We start from the raw sequence: 21,026 nt of genomic DNA, 5'->3' as shown, positions 1-21,026 counted from the left end.
TTGAAGGTATTTGTTTATTAAAATGGGTCAATATAGCAATATACTAAGATTTCTTTCAACTTTTAACGATTCCCGATAACTGTGAAGGTTTGGTTTATTTTATTCTTTTTTGTCTCAAAAGCTTTATAATTTGAACGTGTTATATTAAATTCGTATCAAGCAAATCCTAATTATTTTTTGTTTTGTTTTCTTTTTTAAAAAAGATCTCTCTTGTCACAAGTTTTTATTTCTATTCCCCGATTGCACTGGAATTGCCAACTAGAACAGTTACTACAATATAGGAATAGTCTAGTGCCATTCCAACTCTTAATGCAATATAAGAATACACTAGAAAGTTACGGGGATCTAACCCCAGCTTTATTTTGACAAATGCTCACATCAGCAGCCAACATTTGCACACCATAGTTGGTGCACCATACACTGCACGGGTGCGCACAACGCGGCAAAAGGAAGTTGAATTTTACATCGTCAAAAATCAACACGTCTGTATTGGTGCTGTTGTCATTTTTTCTGTTAATAGTGGTTTCAATACAACGACAACATCAAGGAACACTCCCACAAAGGAGCAGACAAAGAAAATGTACGATCTAAAATTAAATTCCAGTGTCTTGTGTAAGCAGAACCAGTTGCCACAAGACATTTTTGTGAAAATCTTCGAGTATTTTGACATCAAAGATTTGATGAGACTTGCGACGGTATGTAAACTCTGGCGAGATTCGATCCACGGCACGCCCAGGTTTTGGAAGAGCATGCACCTGAAGTTGTCTTGCAGACGACAGTCCAAACACAATGAAGCAGCTTGCTGGTACGCCGCGAGATTTGGTGAGCACGTCCAAGACCTCACTATCAGCTGTTTGCATGCTAACAAGCACATCCATTGCGACACCATGGCCGTGTGCCTCAGGAAACTTTTACTGAATTTACATCAAGCGGATCTGACGTCATTGGTGATAACTGACCTACAGTGTAGAGGCGCTAGATCGACAGTTTTATCCAGTATCATCCAGATCCTGACGCGCATTCTGTCACGCTGCGACCAACTACAGCAGTTTGGAATGCCGATAGCGCAATGGCCGATTCCAGAAGGTGGCAGAATTCTCGACACGGTGTTATCAAAATCCAGGGGAACTCTACAATCTCTGATGATCGATGGCTTTTTCATGCAAGTCAATATCGACCAGAGACCGGTTGAGTTTGACCAACTGACCAACGGCATCCTTGCTCTCAACCGCCTGACAAAACTGGGCATCGACTACTTTATTTTGACAGATGCTTTTGTTGATGCGCTGTCCAGATCCAATGCAAAATTAAGGAAACTAAAACTGTTTGATAACGGCGCTTCGTGTTATTCGATAAAAGTCACACACAATTCGTGGGAAAATTTGGTAATTACATTACTTTTCTAAAGACCTTTTGGTGTTTAGGTGTTGGAAACGTGGAGGTGTGAGTAGAGTATACAATGTATAGAGGAAGGCGGGGGGGGGGGGGGGGTAATCCTCGCCACAAAGACCTCAGGTACAGAGAAACATTAAATATAATAATTTGTATCTTTTAATTAATTAAGTTATTAGTTTGTTCCTATCAGTAAGAGAATATTTTTAATATTAATAATAATGACCATAATAATAATAATAATAATGACCATAATAATAATAATGACCATAATAATAATAATAATAATAATAATAATAATAATAATAATAATAATAATAATAATAATAATAATAATAATAATAATAGTAATAATAATAATAATAATATTACTAATACTAATACTACTACTACTAATAATAATAGCAATAATAGTACTACTACTACTACTACTACTACTACTACTACTACTACTACTACTACTACTACTACTACTACTACTACTACTAATAATAATAATAATAATAATAAAACTAATACTACTACTACTAATAATAATAACAATAAAATTAATAATAACCATTACTATGATGATTGTTATTAATATTATTTCAACTATAATCATTATCATTATCTATATATATAATTCTCTTCTTCGAGCCGTTAGAAAACAAGCTGCAAACGCTCTCCCTACCTCCCCACCCCTACATGGTTTTAGTGAGCTGTGTTCACTCTAAATGTTTACAAGCAGAGCCAACGATTTTAAACGTAGGGGGGGGGGGGGGGAGGAGGGGGGGGGGGGGAGGGAAGGAAGGGGGGGGGGTTATGGTCCTTAACGAGCTACTTATAGTGTTTTAAAGAAATATTTTCAGTGTCAGCGTTGGTACTGTCGAATTCACAAATTATGAATTATTGAAAATTAGAAACAACTAAATAGCGGCGTATGTTATGCCGCGGGCCGGCTCGTTCTTATTATCATTTTTAATTTCTGTTTAACCGTGAAGCTCGCTGAGGTATAACGCACACATCTAGTTTAAGATCTGTCAGTCTACAATATTCCAATGAATGACGTTTCCCATTATCTCGTTTCTTCGATACAGACAAACGGTTGCCCAGATCTGAAAGTAGCGCTGCACCTTGTTTGTAACACTTTCATCGACTCACGTGACGTAGTTCTAGCCATGTTGGATCCAGTGTTGCCGGTGTATGATGTCCGGATAGAGTATAGAGTAGGGAATGCGCTGGATGTGCGGGGGGCGTTGAATCAGATAAGAACCAACTTCAGGTTAGAGAACTCTTGGTCGTGTGTGTGTGTGTGAACGTGCGTGTGTGGATGTGTTTTTATATGTTTGTGTGTGAGTGTGTGTGCTTGAGGGTGTGTCACTAAGTGGGAGTGTGTGTGTGCGTGTGTGTCCGTATGAACGTTCGTGATTGTGTGATTATGACTTAAAGCGTGCGTGTATATGTGTGAGTGTGTGTGTATGAGTGGGTTAAGTAACCTATTTGTGCACCGAGCAGAGCCCTATTGTTGTGTGCAGAGCCCTACGTTTAGTTTCCAGAGCCCTACTGTATGTCCAGAGCCCTACTGTATGTCCAGAGACCTACTTTTAGTGTCCAGAGCCCTACTTTTAGTGTCCAGAGACCTACTTTTAGTGTCCAGAGCCCTACTTTTAGTGTCCAGCGCCCTACTTTTAGTGTCCAGAGCCCTACTTTTAGTGTCCAGAGCCCTACTTTTAGTGTCCAGAGCCCTACTTTTAGTGTCCAGAGCCCTACTGTATGTCCAGAGCCCTACTGTATGTCCAGAGCCCTACTGTATGTCCAGAGCCCTACTGTATGCCCAGAGCCCTACTGTATGTCCAGAGCCCTACTGTATGTCCAGAGCTCTACTGTATGTCCAGAGTCCTACTGTATATCCAGAGATTGGACAGGTGCAGTAGAGTTCATGTGTATCTTGACCTCGGCATATGAAGGGATAACGTTGTCAGCACTTTGCCCAGTCGCCTTAACTTTCCTAATAACTGTTAGGTACCTATCAGATGTGGGTGAACCCAGGAAGGTTCCACTGACTTGAACCCGGATTCGAACGCGAGACTTTCGGGTTAGCAGTCTAGCGCTCTACTGCTAGGCCACGCATAACACAGCACCGATTACATTATATTTTTATTTTTAGACACTGATTACAGACTACAGTTTAGAAGAATTTTTAACAATTTTTAAAAAAGGACTAAATATTTCTATATTAGTATTCATTCGAAACTTAATGACAGGAAGCAAGAAATGTAATTATTGTGAGCAAAGGGGAAGAAAACTGTTCCATTTTTACAAGCTTTTATTACACTCACTTCCTCTGTCTGTCTGTCTAGATCGAAACGCCGGAGCGAAAATTCGGACACTTCTAACTGACAGATACGGTTCGTAATTGGCACGTGGGTCAAGACATGAAGACAATGCATTATGACATTAAATTTGACTTAATTGGATGCCTAATTAATTTTTTATGAATTAATTAATTCTCTATATTATCCACAGTCAGAGTCTGGCCAAGCTGAGTCTTGATGTTAACAACGCGGATGGGATTGACAAGGAACTAATACAGCTGGTTCAACAGTGTAAACAGCTGCTCTATGTACATGTAAGTCTATGGGACTATGTGGCCAGGGGGTAGCGAGCTCGTCTGCTAACCCGCCAGTCTCGAGTTTGGATCTGACCCGAGTCAGCTTGATGTTCGTCAGTCTGCCCATCTCCATACTGTAGATTTCATTATCCACTCCCCATATTTTAGGTTTCATTATCCACTCCCCATATTTTAGGTTTCATTATCCACTCCCCATAATACAGATTTTATTATCCACTTCCCATAATACAGATTTTATTATCCACTCCCCATAATACAGATTTCATTATCCACTCCCCATAATACAGATTTCATTATCTACCCCCCATAATACAGGTTTCATTATCCACTCCCCATAATACAGATTTCATTATCCACTCCCCATAATACAGATTTTATTATCCACTCCCCATAATACAGATTTCATTATCTACCCCCCATAATACAGATTTCCCAATCCACTCCCCATAATACAGATTTCATTATCCACTCCCCATAATACAGATTTCATTTTCTACTCCCCATAATACAGATTTCTTTATCCACTCCCCATAATACAGATTTCCCAATCCACTCCCCATAATACAGATTTCATTATCCACTCTCCATAATACAGATTTCATTATCAACTCCACATAATACAGATTTCATTATCCACTCCCCATAATACAGATTTCATTATCCACTCCCCATAATACAGATTTCTTTATCCACTCCCAATAATACAGATTTCTTTATCCACTCCCCATAATACAGATTTCATTATCCACTCCCCATAATACAGATTTCTCTATCCACTCCCCATAATACAGATTTCCCTATCCACTCCCCATAATACAGATTTCCCTATCCACTCCCCATAATACAGATTTCCCTATCCACTCCCCATAATACAGATTTCCCTATTCACTCCCCATAATACAGATTTCCCAATCCACTCCCCATAATACAGATTTCATTATCCACTCCCCATATTTTAGGTTTCATTATCCACTCCCCATATTTTAGGTTTCATTATCCACTCCCCATAATACAGATTTTATTATCCACTTCCCATAATACAGATTTTATTATCCACTCCCCATAATACAGATTTCATTATCCACTCCCCATAATACAGATTTCATTATCTACCCCCCATAATACAGGTTTCATTATCCACTCCCCATAATACAGATTTCATTATCCACTCCCCATAATACAGATTTCATTATCCACTCCCCATAATACAGATTTCATTATCTACCCCCCATAATACAGATTTCCCAATCCACTCCCCATAATACAGATTTCATTATCCACTCCCCATAATACAGATTTCATTTTCTACTCCCCATAATACAGATTTCTTTATCCACTCCCCATAATACAGATTTCCCAATCCACTCCCCATAATACAGATTTCATTATCCACTCTCCATAATACAGATTTCATTATCAACTCCACATAATACAGATTTCATTATCCACTCCCCATAATACAGATTTCATTATCCACTCCCCATAATACAGATTTCTTTATCCACTCCCAATAATACAGATTTCTTTATCCACTCCCCATAATACAGATTTCATTATCCACTCCCCATAATACAGATTTCTCTATCCACTCCCCATAATACAGATTTCCCTATCCACTCCCCATAATACAGATTTCCCTATCCACTCCCCATAATACAGATTTCCCTATCCACTCCCCATAATACAGATTTCCCTATTCACTCCCCATAATACAGATTTCCCAATCCACTCCCCATAATACAGATTTCATTATCCACTCCCCATAATACAGATTTCATTTTCTACTCCCCATAATACATATTTCTTTATCCACTCCCCATAATACAGATTTCATTATCCACTCCCCATAATACAGATTTCATTATCCACTCCCCATAATACAGATTTCATTATCCACTCCCCATAATACAGATTTCATTTTCTACTCCCCATAATACAGATTTCTTTATCCACTCCCCATAATACAGATTTCTTTATCCACTCCCCATAATACAGATTTCATTATCCACTCCACATAATACAGATTTCTTTATCCACTCCCCATAATACATATTTCATTAACCCCTCCCCATAATACAGATTTCATTATCGCCTCCATATATCGCAGGTCTCAGCCCACTTTGATGCCCCATGGACAGAAAAGATTGCCCTAAAAATAATAGAAAAAAGAAGACAGCTACGAGAATCAGTGCACAAACGACTAAGAACAAACGTGGACGACGGCTAAGGTTCGAGTACCGCTGATGCCACGACTCCGATGAATGTTACATGGAGGATGACCGAACATGCTGGGAGGGTGGGACTACCCTGGGTCAAGAATCAGGGTCTACTCTCAAAAGGTCAAGACACAGATGTTAAAATAACAGTCACGGAGTCCAGCTGTAGCTATTGAGTCACATACATCATTTAAATCATTTAAAAAATCAAAAATCAAATTAAGAAGTAAATTATTTATATTTCAAAATAAATCCATTTTGGCATGACATACTCAGCCAAGTCTTTAATAAACATACTATATATAAATTAATGTGTTGTATGTTGACAGTTCTTACAAATTACGTTTGTCTATTTAACGTTGTTAACTGTGATTTAAAAAATAAAATACACAAATAATGTAACAAAACAAACTAGTACCTTTAAGTACAAGACCAATAATAAACCAATACCATTTAACAAGCGCTTTTATTGAATGGGGTGTGAAGAATATTTACAGTCTCTTCAGGCTAAATACGTTATGATCAGGGTCCTAGGACTTCTGACCACAGGTGCTTTGACCATAGGGGTTTGACCATAGGGGGTTTGACCACAGCGGAGCTTTTACCATAGCGGTGCTTTGACCATAGGGGTTTTGATCATAGGGGGTTTGACCACATGTATTTTCTCAGCAGAGGGTCTTTGATCACAGGTGGTCTATCAACTGGTGTTTGATCACAAGCGCTGTGTCCGGCTTTGATCATAGGTGTGATACAATTAATACTGTAATAACCTCAAACTCGGGGACTAAACTAAATTAAACATTAAAATTATTTATCTTTCTTAGTACGCGATTTTAAATTAAAGCTGAGTGACTATTTATAGTGTAATATATTTAGTTTTTAATCTTGCAAAATAGACATTCAACATGTTTACACACCATAGCAAGCGCACCTTCTTGCACGTCAAGAAAACTAAAGGAAACTTTTTGTTTAATCACACCTACATGGTCGCCTCAAGATAAGATCGTGAAGATACGAAATGCTGGTGTTTATATTACGGTTTGTTTTCTGTCAGTGAGCGTCCACACTAGTGTCAAGTGAAAATGAAACACAAAATTAAAAAGACTCACATAGCAACTGCAGATGTTATAGATCTAAGGGACTCAAACGAGAGGTACGCGAGAACATTAAATAAACCTTCAAACACCTTCAATCTGACAGAGCAGCTACCTAATGACGTTCTTTTGCACATTTTTAGTTTCCTTGACTTCAAAGACCTGACCAGATTAGCGTATGTATGCACATCTTGGAGAAATTTAATCAACACGTCGCCAGGATTATGGCGCGAAATGTACCTGAAGCTAACATGCAGGCTTCATTCTGCGCAGAACGTAAGAACTTACTGGTACGCTAGCCGGTTTGGGAGCTATCTCCGGGAATTGATCATCCATTGTCTTCATCATAAAAATAACTTCTGCAAAAACATGGCGGTCTGCGTAAGAAAAATGTTGCTTAATTTACACGCAACGAGTTTGACGTCGCTAAATATATTCGGCGTTAAACTTTTCGGCGTAAGTAGTCCAATAATGATGAGTTTGGCTTCGATTCTGACGCGCTTTCTGACTCGAAACCCTTGCCTGCAACATTTCAAAATGCCTTTAGCGTTATGGCGAGTGACTGCTGGTAAAAAAGTTCTCAACACCGTGTTGACCGTGTGTAAGGGTACACTTGAATCTCTGATGATCCACGGTTTTTTTCTGCCACCAAAGTTTGGCCAGAAACCGGCTGATTTTGACCAACTGACCAATGGTATACTTTCTCTGAAGAACTTGACAAAACTGGGGATCGACTACTTTATTTTAAACGACGTCTTCATTAATGCGCTCTCCAAATCAAATACAAAACTAAAGAGATTGAAAATGTTTGACATGGATGTGCGGTGTACTGTGCCTAAAGTGACACATAATTCTTGGCGAAATTTGGTGAGTAATTCATTATTTTTTGTGTGAACCGTTTGAGTTGAGCGCAACACAGCTGAATATAAACAACAAAACATACAAGTTTAAAAGCGCAAGACAACAAGACAAAAAAACAGCAACATAACAAATCGCATCATGAAGCACCATAACATCACAACATTTGATATGGTGGGATAATATGAAAACGTTATATATAACTTATGCACATTAAAAGCACAACAAGACACAGAGATGGTATGAGGGGATGGTATTGTGTGAGGGAATTTTGTGCTGAGGACATGGGAACGATGGAATATTAGTGAGAGGACAGTGGTGAGACATTAATGGTTAGGTGAGAGGACAATGGTGAGACATTAATGGTTAGGTGAGGTGACAATGGTGAGACATTAATGGTTAGGTGAGAGGACAATGGTGAGACATTAATGGTTAGGTGAGAGGACAATGGTGAGACAGTAATGGTTAGGTGAGGTGACAATGGTGAGACATTAATGGTTAGGTGAGAGGACAATGGTGAGGCATTAATGGTTAGGTGACATTAATGGTTAGGTGACATTAATGGTTAGGTGAGAGGATAATGGTGAGACATTAATGGTTAGGTGAGAGGACAGTGGTGAGACATTAATGGTTAGGTGAGAGGACAATGGTGAGACATTAATGGTTAGATGAGAGGACAATGGTGAGACATTAATGGTTAGGTGAGGTGACAATGGTGAGACATTAATGGTTAGGTGAGAGGACAATGGTGAGACATTAATGGTTAGGTGAGAGGACAATGGTGAGACATTAATGGTTAGGTGAGAGGACAATGGTGAGACATTAATGGTTAGGTGAGAGGACAATGGTGAGACATTAATGGTTAGGTGAGAGGACAATGGTGAGACATTAATGGTTAGGTGAGAGGACAATGGTGAGACATTAATGGCTAGGTGAGGTGACAATGGTGAGACATTAATGGTTAGGTGAGAGGACAATGGTGAGACATTAATGGTTAGGGTAAGTTGGTTAGGGTATGTAGTGAGGGTATGTTGGTAAGGATACGTTGGTAAGGTTGTGTTGGTGAGGGTTTAGTGGGGTGGGTATTGTGTGAGGGTTTAGTGGGGTGGGTATTGTGGTGAGGGTTTAGTGGGGTGGGTATTGCAGTGAGGGTTTAGTGGGGTGGGTATTGTAGTGAAGGTTTAGTGGGGTGGGTATTGTGGTTAGGGTTTAGTGGGGTGGGTATTGTGGTGAGGGTTTAGTGGGGTGGGTATTTTGGTGAGGGTTTAGTGGGGTGGGTATTTTGGTGAGGGTTTAGTGGGGTGGGTATTGTGGTGAGGGTTTAGTGGGGTGGGTATTGTGGTGAGGGTTTAATAGGGTGGGTATTGTGGTGAGGGTTTAATAGGGTGGGTATTGTGGTGAGGGTTTAATAGGGTGGGTATTTTGGTGAGGGTTTAATGGGGTGGGTATTCTGGTGAGGGTTTAGTGGGATGGGTATTGTGGTGAGGGTTTAGTGAGGTGGGTATTGTGGTGAGGGTTTAATAGGGTGGGTATTGTGGTGAGGGTTTAATAGGGTGGGTATTGTGGTGAGGGTTTAATAGGGTGGGTATTTTGGTGAGGGTTTAATGGGGTGGGTATTGTGGTGAGGGTTTAGTGGGATGGGTATTGTGGTGAGGGTTTAGTGGGGTGGATATTGTGGTGAGGGTTTAGTGGGGTGGGTATTGTGGTGAGGGTTTAGTGGGGTGGGTATTGTAGTGAGGGTTTAGTGGGGTGGGTATTGTGGTGAGGGTTTAGTGGGGTGGGTATTGTGGTGAGGGTTTAGTGGGGTGGGTATTGTGGTGAGGGTTTAGTGGGGTGGGTATTGTGGTGAGGGTTTAGTGGGGTGGGTATTGTGGTGAGGGTTTAGTGGGGTGGGTATTGTGGTGAGGGTTTAGTGGGGTGGGTATTGTGGTGAGGGTTTAGTGGGGTGGGTATTGTGGTGAGGGTTTAGTGGGGTGGGTATTGTGGTGAGGGTTTAGTGGGGTGGGTATTGTAGTGAGGGTTTAGTGGGGTGGGTATTGTGGTGAGGGTTTAGTGGGGTGGGTATTGTGGTGAGGGTTTAGTGGGGTGGGTATTGTGGTGAGGGTTTAGTGGGGTGGGTATTGTGGTGAGGGTTTAGTGGGGTGGATATTGTGGTGAGGGTTTAGTGGGGTGGGTATTTTGGTGAGGGTTTAGAGGGGTGGGTATTGTGTTGAGGGTTTAGTGGGGTGGGTATTGTGGTGAGGGTTTAGTGGGGTGGGTATTCTGGTGAGGCCATGGAAGTAAGTACCGTACCTGCTTTGATTCTCACTACCCAATAAAACATCTTTACATGACGTTAAAATAAAATGTTCCAAAATTAAAACAATAAATTGAGCCTAAGTGTGGTTTACACACCAGAAGGTACACAGGGTTGCCTATGTTGAACATAAATTTTAATTTTAAAATCTCTCTCTTGACACAGACGGTAGCTAGCCCAGAAATGCAAGTGGCGTTTTTCGGATACAGCGTACCGGACGTGATGATCGCTAAGTTGGATTCGATACTGCCCATCTACGACATTCGGGTGGGTGTCGTTGGCTTCGGCCCCAGAAATAGAACGTCTATGTCAGCGGTCCTTAAGCACATCACGGAAAACTTTAGGTAGGTGAAATAATGATTCTTAGTGTATGTGTATGTGAATGTGTTTGTATGTTGGTATCTATGGCTCGTGAGTAGGTGAGGGTGGCAGTTTGACCACAAAATGTCGTTGTAATATCAGGATGACATTAGCGAACGAAAAAAAGAAATGTATTATAGCAAACTATGGTTTACAAGAGTGGCTAGAAATTAACGTGCTATGCGAGACAAAAGTCTAGTACAGACTTTGTAGAAAAGAAGTAAAGAGGATGTATATATATATATATATATATATATATATATATATATATATATATATATATATATATATATATATATATATATTCTACTGTTGTCTTAGTTACATTCTACCGTTGTCTTTGTTACATTCTACTGTTGTCTTTCTTACATTCTACTGTTGTCTTTGTACCATTCTACTATTATCTTCGTTACATTCTACTGTTGTCTTTCTTACATTCTACTTTTGCCTTAGTTACATTCTACTGAAATCTTTGTTACATTCTACTGTTGTCTTTGTTACATTCTACTTTTGCCTTAGTTACATTCTACTGAAATCTTTGTTACATTCTACTTTTGTCTTTGTTACATTCTACTGTTATCTGGTCTACAGTGGCACTCTGGTCAAGCTGCAGCTAGATATAGACACGACAGACAGAATAGACACGGCATTTCTACGGCTTGTTCGACAAAGTAAACATCTGATTCGTGTTACGGTGAGTATGTGATGGCACCATTTACTACACACATTAACAACACAACCTATCGGGTATCTACCATTTTAAATTTTTGGAGTTTTTTATTTTATTTCCCCGAGAGTAAAGCTGTCTTAACTCCTCCCCCCCCCCCCCATACTACAGGTCTCGGCGAGATTTACTAATTCAAAGATTAAAAAGACGGTCTTGAATGTGGTACGGGAGAGAAGACGTCGTCTACATCTCGAGACGTTACCAGAAAACACCAGCAAACGAGCGAGAAAAACCTCGGTCAACGGCCAGGGTTCGAGCACCCCTGACGCAGCGGCACCGAGGGACGGTATTTAGGAAAAGACCAGGACGAAGGGAGGGTGGGTCCAGCGTCAAGACAGGCAGACAACAGTGGGTTATCAGGGGCGCAACTATCAACACATCAACGTAAAGGCGAATCTACGGCGTTAAGAGTTATCTACTTAAAACACAGCACGAAACAGTTGTTTAAAATTACATTTAAAAAATGAGAACAAGTAAAATAAGCAATGTAAAAATAGCACATCATGTTAGCACAACATTTAACTTGAAATATTTTATATTTTTTAGAAACAATGTAAATAAACAGTTTACAAACTTAGTTGTTGAATGCAATCGCGTTGCTTTATTTTATAAAATATCGAGATTTTATAAAATGGAATATTTTTTATTGTACACCAATTTTAGCAAATAGGCCTGCAGTCAAAAAACAAAGGTAAACGTTACAGATAACACCAGCGACACATAAAACAACTTAGTTTAATATATACAGCTTGTTGCTAGTATATGCAGAGGCGTAGCGATGGGGGGAAGGGGCGGGAGGTGCGGACTGCACCGGGTGACACCATTTAGGGGGGGGTGACACCAAGGCAAAAAAAAATAGCAAAATATATAGAGAAAAATGATAATTCCACTTAATTAAGTGATTAATTCGAGTGCTAAATAGTCTTTTAAGAGGTGCAAATCGAAAGTTTGAGGGGGGGGGGGGTGCAAATCGAAAGTTTGAAGGGTCGCTACGTCTCTGGGGGTTAACTACATTAAGTGCCGCAAAGGGTGACACCCAACCTCGCTACACCACTGAGTATATGTACTTACAATATATACAGCTTTTTGCTAGTATATGTTCCTACAATATTTATACAGCTTGTTGCTTATGTATCTACCAACAATATATATAGCTTGTATCTGAATTTAAAATTTCAATCATTAATTCAATTATATTATACAAATTCTTTTGCAATCACTTAACAGTCAGTTGTGTTTTGATATCGAGTCTTTTTATCAAAGGCAATGTTTTTTTGAAATGTTGAATCATATAATATAAAAAAAAACATTTTTTCAAAAGCCAATAACTTGAGTACTGTTTCAGACAGATAAATGAAATTTCACATGTAAGTAAAAGTTCTAATTCACGGCCTTCTTTCAAAGTTTGAGTAATTTCCATTGACCGGAAGTAGTAATTTACGATGTTTCCGAACTCTCAACAAGGGCATGTGAATTTGTAAAGTACTAATCATATTCCAAACTATTTTACGCATATTTTATGCCGTTCACCGGGTACACAATTCTTTTTTCTACGACATTCTATTCTATTTTAAAAAGTTTAAGTAATTAAGAATATTCTATATCCCGAGTTGCCATCCCCCGTAGTGTTATATAAGACTATTCGAGAAAGTTTATGGGAGATCACTCCTGGTTTATTAGATGTAGTATTAGAGATTATTAAATTCTTAATTCCCTGCACAGCGCGTACACATCATGCACACCTATTTGCACGGATGCGCACAATGCGACACACGGAAGTTGCATTTTACGTCGCCGTGGCTTTGTTGCTATCACAGCTGGCTTTAATTTCGATGCAACAAAATGAAAACTGTTAAGAGAACAGTTATAGCAACAGATAATGTGGAACAGACTAAGGGAAGGTACGATCCAATATTTAAATGTACGAACGTGTCGTATCTACCGGATCAGATACCTGAGGAAATCATCATAAACATCTTCAGCTTTCTACAAATCAAAGACCTGATTCGACTCGCGGCAGTATGTAAGTACTGGCGAAATTTGATCCACGGCAACCCGAACTTTTGGCGAAATATTCCCCTGAAGCTGTCATGTAGTCTGAATTCACCACACAACGATGCAGCCAATCGGTTAGCCACACAATTCGGTAGACATTTCCGGGTACTGGAAATAATCTGCGACCACCCTAGAAACCATTTACACTGCAAAAACATGGCCGTTGGTCTCAGGAATTTTTTAATTAACTTGCATCACACGTCATTGTCGTCATTATCAATCAATGAACTACGGGGGTAACAAAACTAAGGCGCCAGAAGCGTCTTGCACCGTTGATTCTCTAACCCGCATTCTGTCCCGAAGTCAACATTTAAAACATTTTGGGATGCCGTTCGCGTTTTGGAGAATCAGTGACGGCATCAAAGTCCTTGATACAGTGTTGTCAGTGTCGAAGGGGTCCCTGCAATCTCTATTCGTCGAAGGCTTTTTCCAGTCGGACGCAATTCACCCGCAATCGGATGAGTTTGACCGTGTTAATAACGGCATCCTTTCTCTCAACCGCTTGACGGAATTGGGGATCGACTATGTTTTTCTTTCAGATGCTTTTGTTAATGCGATGGCCCGCTCATATGCAAGACTCAAGAAACTAAAACTCTTCGACAACCACTATCTCATGTATAGGGTGGAAATTCAACAAAGTTCGTGGGTAAAATTGGTAGGTTAATTTATTTTTCTAAAATCCGTTTTCAGTGAACAAATTCTTCGCATCAAATAAATGCTCTAGAATTTTACGATAAAATGTGTGCTTTATGTTGAAATTGTTATTCAGTTTTGTTTTAAATTACTCATCTAATTAATTAAGTTGGAACATCTTGGTAGAAGTTGTTGATGCAGTATTTTGTTCCAAAATCTTTACCCATGATCTAAGAAGAATTAAGCATGGGTGAGGAAACCGAATGGAATAGTGAAGTTGGGGGGGGGGGGGGCATGAAGGTATAAGTGTAGATTGTAGATAACACGAGCGAAGTAACACGTGATTGTCTGGAATTCAAATAAATCAAACGAGCCGACCCGCGGCCTAGCCGACGCCGCAATTTAGTGACGGGTGAAGACTTCCTGAAAGACACAGTTGTCGCAATAGAGTGGGTGGGTACACACTGTTGCGCATGCCTGAAGAGCGAGGGAGGGGGCGGGAGGAGGTTTAGAGAGTCGGCGTGCGTGCGTGGTGTCCCGCATGGTTGGTTGACGTAAAGAATTATATATATGTAAATTTAAAACATAACTTTTCTATAAAACAGACTCAGGCATGTCCAGAAATAAAAGTGGCACTGTACACGAACTCTGACAGTGACTGGATAATCACCATGTTGGATCCTGTCTTGCCTATTTATGACCTCCGGATGAATATGAGTGTTCTCAGATACTTTCGGCGAGGGTCAGTTGCAAGGTTGCTTGAACATATCAAGACCAACTTCAGGTGCTTGTGTGTGTGTTTTTTGTGTAGGTTTGTGTTATTGTTTGTGTAGGTGGTAAGTGTGTGTGGATGGTGTGTGTGGATGGTGTGTGTGTGTGTGTGGCTGGTGGGTGTGTGGCTGGTGTGTTTATATGTAGATGGTGGGTGTGTGTGGATGGTGGATGTGTGTGGCTGGTGTAGTGTGTGTGGCAGGTGTGTATGTGTGTCGGGTGTGTGTGTGGCTGGTGTGTGTGTGGCTGGTGTGTGTGTGGCTGGTGGGTGTGTGGCTGGTGTGTGTGTGTGGCTGGTGTGTGTGTGTAGATGGCTGGTGTGTGTGTGTAGATGGTGGGTGTGTGTGGCTGGTGTGTGTGTGGCTGGTGTGTGTGTGGCTGGTGTGTATGTGTGTGGCTGGTTTGTGTGTGTGGCTGATGTTTGTGTGTGGCAGGTGTGTGTGTAGATGGTGGGTGTGTGTGGCTGGTGGGTGTGTGTGTGTGTGGCTGGTGGGTGTGGGTGTGGCTGGTGGGTGTGGGTGTGGCTGGTGGGTGTGTGTGTGTGTGGCTGGTGGGTGTGTGGCTGGTGGGTGTGTGGCTGATGTGTGTGTGGCTGGTGTGTGTGTAGATGGTGGGTGTGTGTGGATGGTGTGTATTTGGCTGGCGAGTGTGTGTGTGGATGGTGTGTGTGTGTGTGGATGGTGTGTATTTGGCTGGCGTGTGTGTTAGTGGCTGTTGTGTGTGTGTGAGTGGCTGTTGTGTGTGTGAGAGAGCTTTAATTTTTTCAAATAATGTATGCTGTTGTGTGTTTATCTGTGTCTATTTATATTAGTGAATGAGAATCTGTGTGCTCAGTGAAATAACGTATTGTTACACAGAGATGGGGCCAAGTCGTTTGTGTCCAGGGCCCTATAGTTTTGTAACATTTGTTTAGTGGTAGCAAAGTGTGAATTCATATTTTGTTCATATCGCTAGATTTTTGTGCTATCGAGCTAATGAAAGAAAGTCAACACAGTTTTATAATGACATGTTGACGGTGCATGTTTTGTTTTGACAAAATTAGCTGCCACATGTTATAACTGTCATGCTCCCCCACATTAAAAATAAATAGTTTTTCAGCTCAGCTTTAATTTTTCGATAAGTCTTAGGGTTAGGGTTAGGGTTAGGGTTAGGGTTAGGGCTAGGGTTAGGGTTAGGGTTATGGTTAGGGTTAGGGTTAGGGTTAGGGTTAGGGTTAGGGTTAGGGTTAGGGTTAGGGCTAGGGCTAGGGTTAGGGTTAGGGTTAGGGCTAGGGCTAGGGTTAGGGTTAGGGTTAGGGTTAGGGCTAGGGTTAGGGCTAGGGTTAGGGTTAGGGTTAGGGTTAGGGCTAGGGTTAGGGTTAGGGTTAGGGTTAGGGCTAGGGTTAGGGTTAGGGTTAGGGTTAGGGTTAGGGTTAGGGTTAGGGTTAGGGTTAGGGTTAGGGTTAGGGTTAGGGTTAGGGTTAGGGTTAGGGCTAGGGCTAGGGTTAGGGTTAGGGTTAGGGTTAAAAACGATTTAGCCTTCAGAGTTGGTAGACTGTTAGGTGACACCTATGGTATTATTGACTTACTTCATAGTCGTTACTAGCTTAACGTAAATGGTGGACTTAAGACGTATCAGTCTTATTATAAACGAAAGCACAAAATCACATCTTTAATCAAATCATACATGCATCGCTGGTACAGTATTCAGAAGTGAACTTCAAAAACACCTAAAGATTGGAAATAATTCTTAAATACACCCCTCTCCCGCACAGTTATTGGAAAGCGTACTTTCCACCGTGGCTTTCAATTGAAAGTTAATAATTCTGGCGTTATTTGTAGAATTCGCTTTTCATTACCATGCACAAGGGAGATCACTAGTTAAATTTGTTTTAACATCTCTTCAGTCACAGTCTGGTTGAGCTACATATGGTTGCCGGCAAAAAAGAAAAGATCGACGGAGTATTTTTACGACTGGTTCGCCAATGTACACATTTGGTTCACGTCAATGTAAGTTTAAGGCGGCACCTGGTTATAAAACAACAAGGCAGAGCACCCACACTCAGAGGCGTAGCGACCCTTCCCGGCGCCCGGGGACAAAATTTCAATTTGGCGCCCCCCTCTGGAACAAACCTTCAATTTTCAATTTGCACCCCACCTTCAAACTTTCCATTTGCAGCCGCCCCCCCTCAAACTTTCCGTTTGCACCCCTCCCCCCCTTTCAATATATTTTTTCTATTTATAATAAAAAAACTGCACCTAAAAGGAGATTTTAATTTGTTTTTCCAACCCATTTTGGCGCCCCCTAAGGTCGGCGGCCGGGGACATATGTACCCCCCTGCCCCCCCTTTGCTACGCCTCTGCCCACACTTGAAAAAAATATTCAGTGCTTTGTGTTTGATGTAAGCGTAGTTGAAACGTTTCCAAGGTTACAGCTGTATTAAGTCCTTCCCCCAATACTACAGGTCTCAGCGAGATTTACTAACCCGAAGATTAAAAAGACGGTCTTGGATATCATTCAAAAGAGAAGGCGTCAGCTTCATCTCGAGAAGTTTCCAGAAACGTCCCACAAACGAATGCGAAAAAACACGACCGACGGTGCAGTATAGATCAGCTGAATGCGCCATAGGAAGTGACGAAGTTCATGGGTTGAGAAAAAGACGGTGGATGGGACAAGAATGAACAAACATCCTTGTAAAAAGCACCAGTGACGTCACTTAGCAGTAGCAAATGAGTCACTAGCATCAATGTAATACGTTTAAACAAATTGTAAATTCAATGTGAAAAAAAATATTTAACAAATCCATTCCAGCACATTCTATCTAGATTTATGATCTTTAATAAACACAGTATATACAATTTAATTTGTTGAATGTCAAGAGTGTTTAAATAAATCATGTTAAACTGCTTAAATTAATAACAGCGATTTTTAACAAACATAATCCAATAATATGAACAAAAAATTAAGTGAGTTGTAAGCACAAGACACTCTTTGGGATAGCAATTAACACCTCAAAAATAGTAGGCATTGCTGTGTCGAATGTGTAGAATATTTACAGTTTGATAAATGGAATGTGTAGAATATTTAGTTTGGTAAGTTGAAAGTGTATAGAATATTTACAGTTTGGTAAGTGGAATGTGTAGAATATTTACAGTTTGGTAAGTGTAATGTGTAGAATATTTACAGTTTGGTAAGTAAAATGTGTAGAATATTTACAGTTTGGTAAGTGGAATGTGTAGAATATTTACAGTTTGGTAAGTGGAATGTGTAGAATATTTACAGTTTGGTAAGTGTAATGTGTAGAATATTTACAGTTTGGTAAGTGGAATGTCTAGAATATTCTTCATCTTCTCGTTCTTAATGTTAATGTCGAATGGAATTTTTCTCTCAATACAATTAAGTATTACCTGTTAGCATGTTTATCGCCATAAGGCATATGATCTAATGAATAGGGTTTCAGCCAACTTTTCTTTCTGGAACAGCTTCCATAGCCTTTGTCCATACAAGAACAAACTACCAGGACAGCAGATTTATGTGCCATATGGGTGGCTGTTCCCAGCTAATTTTTAATCTAGCCAAATCAACAGGAAACTGTGATAAAGTGGTCTGGAGGAAGCACGTACTATTGCAAACTCCGAAAGTTCTGAGTTCGAGTCTACGGGTCGAGGATGTACTTTAGCTGGGGGCAGCAATTTATCAAGGGGAGAAAACACAAAAATAAAATGACTAGTAGATTTGTATTTCGTGTACAAAGACTGTGAAAACAGATCCAGAAAAAAAAGCAGGCAGAAGTCGAGGTTAACGGGGCGTATGGCGCAAAATATGATGACGCGTAATACTTAGTGCTAGTATATGTACTTACAATATATAAAGCGTGTTAATAGTATATGTACTACAATATATACAGCGTGTTGCTAGTATATGTACTACAATATATACAGCGTGTTGCTAGAATATGTACCTACAATATATACAGCGTGTTGCTAGTATATGTACCTACAATATATACAGCGTGTTGCTAGTATATGTAACTACAATATACACAGCGTGTTGCTAGTATATGTACCTACAATATATACAGCTTGTATTTGTATTTAAAATTTCAATCATTAATTCATTTATTTTTGACACATTGTTTTTCAATCACTTCACAGTCAGTTGTGCTTTTGATATTAAGTAGTTTTTTTTTCAAAGGCAATGTTTTTTGGAATGTTGAATAATGTCATACTAAAAGAAAAACAACTTACCTACCGAAAATAAATTATGACTCTACAAATGGATTTTTAAAAATAATATTAATGGCTTTATTGTAGTATAGAAGACATCTTCTAATCTCAATACCAAAAAACTCCTACAAACGTTTCAAGAGAAACCCGACTGACGGTGCAGGTTCGAGTACCGCTGACGCCAGAGCGCCGATGAACGTCATGTAGATGGAGGCGAAGATTGTGGGTGACCAAACAGATGACGGTGGGTGTGGCTATGCTGGGATAATGAACACAAACACCAGTGACAGGCTTAACTAATGAGTCATTAGCATCAAGTCATACACAATAAATATAAACACGCCATTTTCATATGAAACATTATATCTAGATTTATACTCGTTAAATAAATACAATATATACACTTTTATTTTTGTCTAGAGTGTTTTTTATAAATTTTGTTACTTTTGTTTTGTTAACTGATTTTTACCAAACGAATCAATAATTTTTAACAAAACGTTTGCGGTATGGGCACAGGACAAGTTCTAAAAGTGCAAGCAAAATTGTATAGCTCTCTCCCCACCTCACAAATATCCCATGTTAAATGCTAGCATTTCAAAAACCTCTTCTAATCTTCAATGCATGAATGTTGGAGCGGCTATGTATAGTTGGCCAGAGTTTTGGGTTTTAAGTCTCGTGAGTTCATCTACTCATCATTGGTCCCATATTTCAGATGGCGGAGTTTCAAGGTGACAAAACAACCAATTCTTATCTACTTCATATCCTCACCAACATCGACATGCTCGTTATAGTAGTCATTTTTAAACTCCAATCCCAAAGCTTATATTAATAAAGGAAGTACTCTTCACTTTTCGAACCAGACGGTCTAGAGTGCAGATGAAGTAAAGTTTCAGTGACCTTGGCATATGAAGGGATAGTGTGGTCATTCCTTTACGTGGGTTAGGTACCCATTAGAGCTGCATGAACTCAGGGATGTTCTTCTGACTTGAACTGGGAATCGAACTCGAGACTTTCGAGATAACAGTTGTCTAGTTTAACATATATTGAATTTAAAATATTGTCATAAAAATGACTTTATTTTCTTAAACATTCATAACATTTAAAACATTTTCACTATGTATGGTATAAGTTAAACTTTTTATACTTTTAAAATCAGCAATCAACATTAGTACACATTTTTTACAAAAAAAATCGTGCACACTTATGTGTACTGGTACACACCACTAACAAAAGGAAGCTAAAATGTAGTCGCGCTTATCACTTCAACATTAAAGTAAAGAAACGCACTGATTAACATTAACATTTAACACGACGGTGTGGTATTTCTGTTAAACTTTTTTTACATCAATAAAATATTTTAAAGAATAATAAAAATGTTAAAGAAGATTTATATTACGACAAAAGATTTGGCAGAAAATAGACAGGCTAAACAGAAGTTCGATCTAAAACTACCTAACAATTCAATGATTCCGTATCTCCCGGACAGAGTACCCCAACATGTTCTGATGCAGATATTTACTTATCTGGACCGTATCGATCTGATACGACTAGCGGGTGTTTGTAAGTATTTGCGAGATCTTATCTTCACCTCGCCTCAGATTTGGCGGACTATAAGACTTAAGCTATCCTGCAGGCAATACCCTATGTGTAACAAATCAGCCTTATGGTACGCTAAACTATTCGGAATCCATTTCAAGGACCTGCTGATAGTTTGCGACCACGTCCGTCCACATATTTCTTGCAAGACCATGACCGTCTGTCTAAGGAACATTTTGCTTAGCCTAGGTCAAACGAGGCTGACGTCA

The 21,026-nt window shown here is 39.8% G+C and overlaps 5 protein-coding genes across 6 annotated transcripts in view; 4 read left to right on the top strand and 1 right to left on the bottom strand.

Annotated features, from left to right (window-relative positions):
• Window positions 1-21,026, bottom strand: part of LOC131939021 (uncharacterized) — a 259,843-nt gene that overhangs the window by 96,418 nt on the left and 142,399 nt on the right. The window lies entirely within an intron of this gene.
• LOC131939019 (uncharacterized) lies at window positions 479-6,510 on the top strand. Its single transcript, XM_059297270.1, has 4 exons — window positions 479-1,385; window positions 2,472-2,656; window positions 3,901-4,003; window positions 6,114-6,510. The coding sequence occupies exons 1-4, from the start codon at window positions 579-581 to the stop codon at window positions 6,231-6,233; spliced, it is 1,215 nt and encodes a 404-aa protein (XP_059153253.1). The 5' UTR covers window positions 479-578; the 3' UTR covers window positions 6,234-6,510.
• On the top strand, window positions 7,207-12,101 carry LOC131939012 (uncharacterized). Its single transcript, XM_059297261.1, has 4 exons — window positions 7,207-8,183; window positions 10,636-10,814; window positions 11,422-11,524; window positions 11,669-12,101. The coding sequence occupies exons 1-4, from the start codon at window positions 7,305-7,307 to the stop codon at window positions 11,849-11,851; spliced, it is 1,344 nt and encodes a 447-aa protein (XP_059153244.1). The 5' UTR covers window positions 7,207-7,304; the 3' UTR covers window positions 11,852-12,101.
• LOC131939020 (uncharacterized) lies at window positions 13,335-17,805 on the top strand. Its single transcript, XM_059297271.1, has 4 exons — window positions 13,335-14,267; window positions 14,851-15,029; window positions 16,902-17,004; window positions 17,460-17,805. The coding sequence occupies exons 1-4, from the start codon at window positions 13,836-13,838 to the stop codon at window positions 17,601-17,603; spliced, it is 858 nt and encodes a 285-aa protein (XP_059153254.1). The 5' UTR covers window positions 13,335-13,835; the 3' UTR covers window positions 17,604-17,805.
• LOC131939014 (uncharacterized) overlaps window positions 20,525-21,026 on the top strand; it is a 6,435-nt gene continuing 5,933 nt past the window's right edge. For both annotated transcript variants that reach the window (XM_059297264.1, XM_059297263.1), the window contains exon 1: window positions 20,525-21,026. This exon is cut by the window's right edge and continues 441 nt beyond it. In XM_059297264.1, the coding sequence (XP_059153247.1) occupies window positions 20,595-21,026 (432 nt within the window). In that variant the 5' untranslated portion in view covers window positions 20,525-20,594.

The sequence above is a fragment of the Physella acuta genome, unplaced genomic scaffold, assembly GCF_028476545.2.
Source record: "Physella acuta isolate Inbredline_101_S28 unplaced genomic scaffold, ASM2847654v3 ptg000263l, whole genome shotgun sequence".
Classification (NCBI taxonomy): Eukaryota; Metazoa; Mollusca; class Gastropoda; family Physidae; genus Physella; species Physella acuta.
The sequence above is the reverse complement of the archived record's forward strand: the minus strand, read 5'-3'. Positions and strand labels throughout refer to the sequence as shown.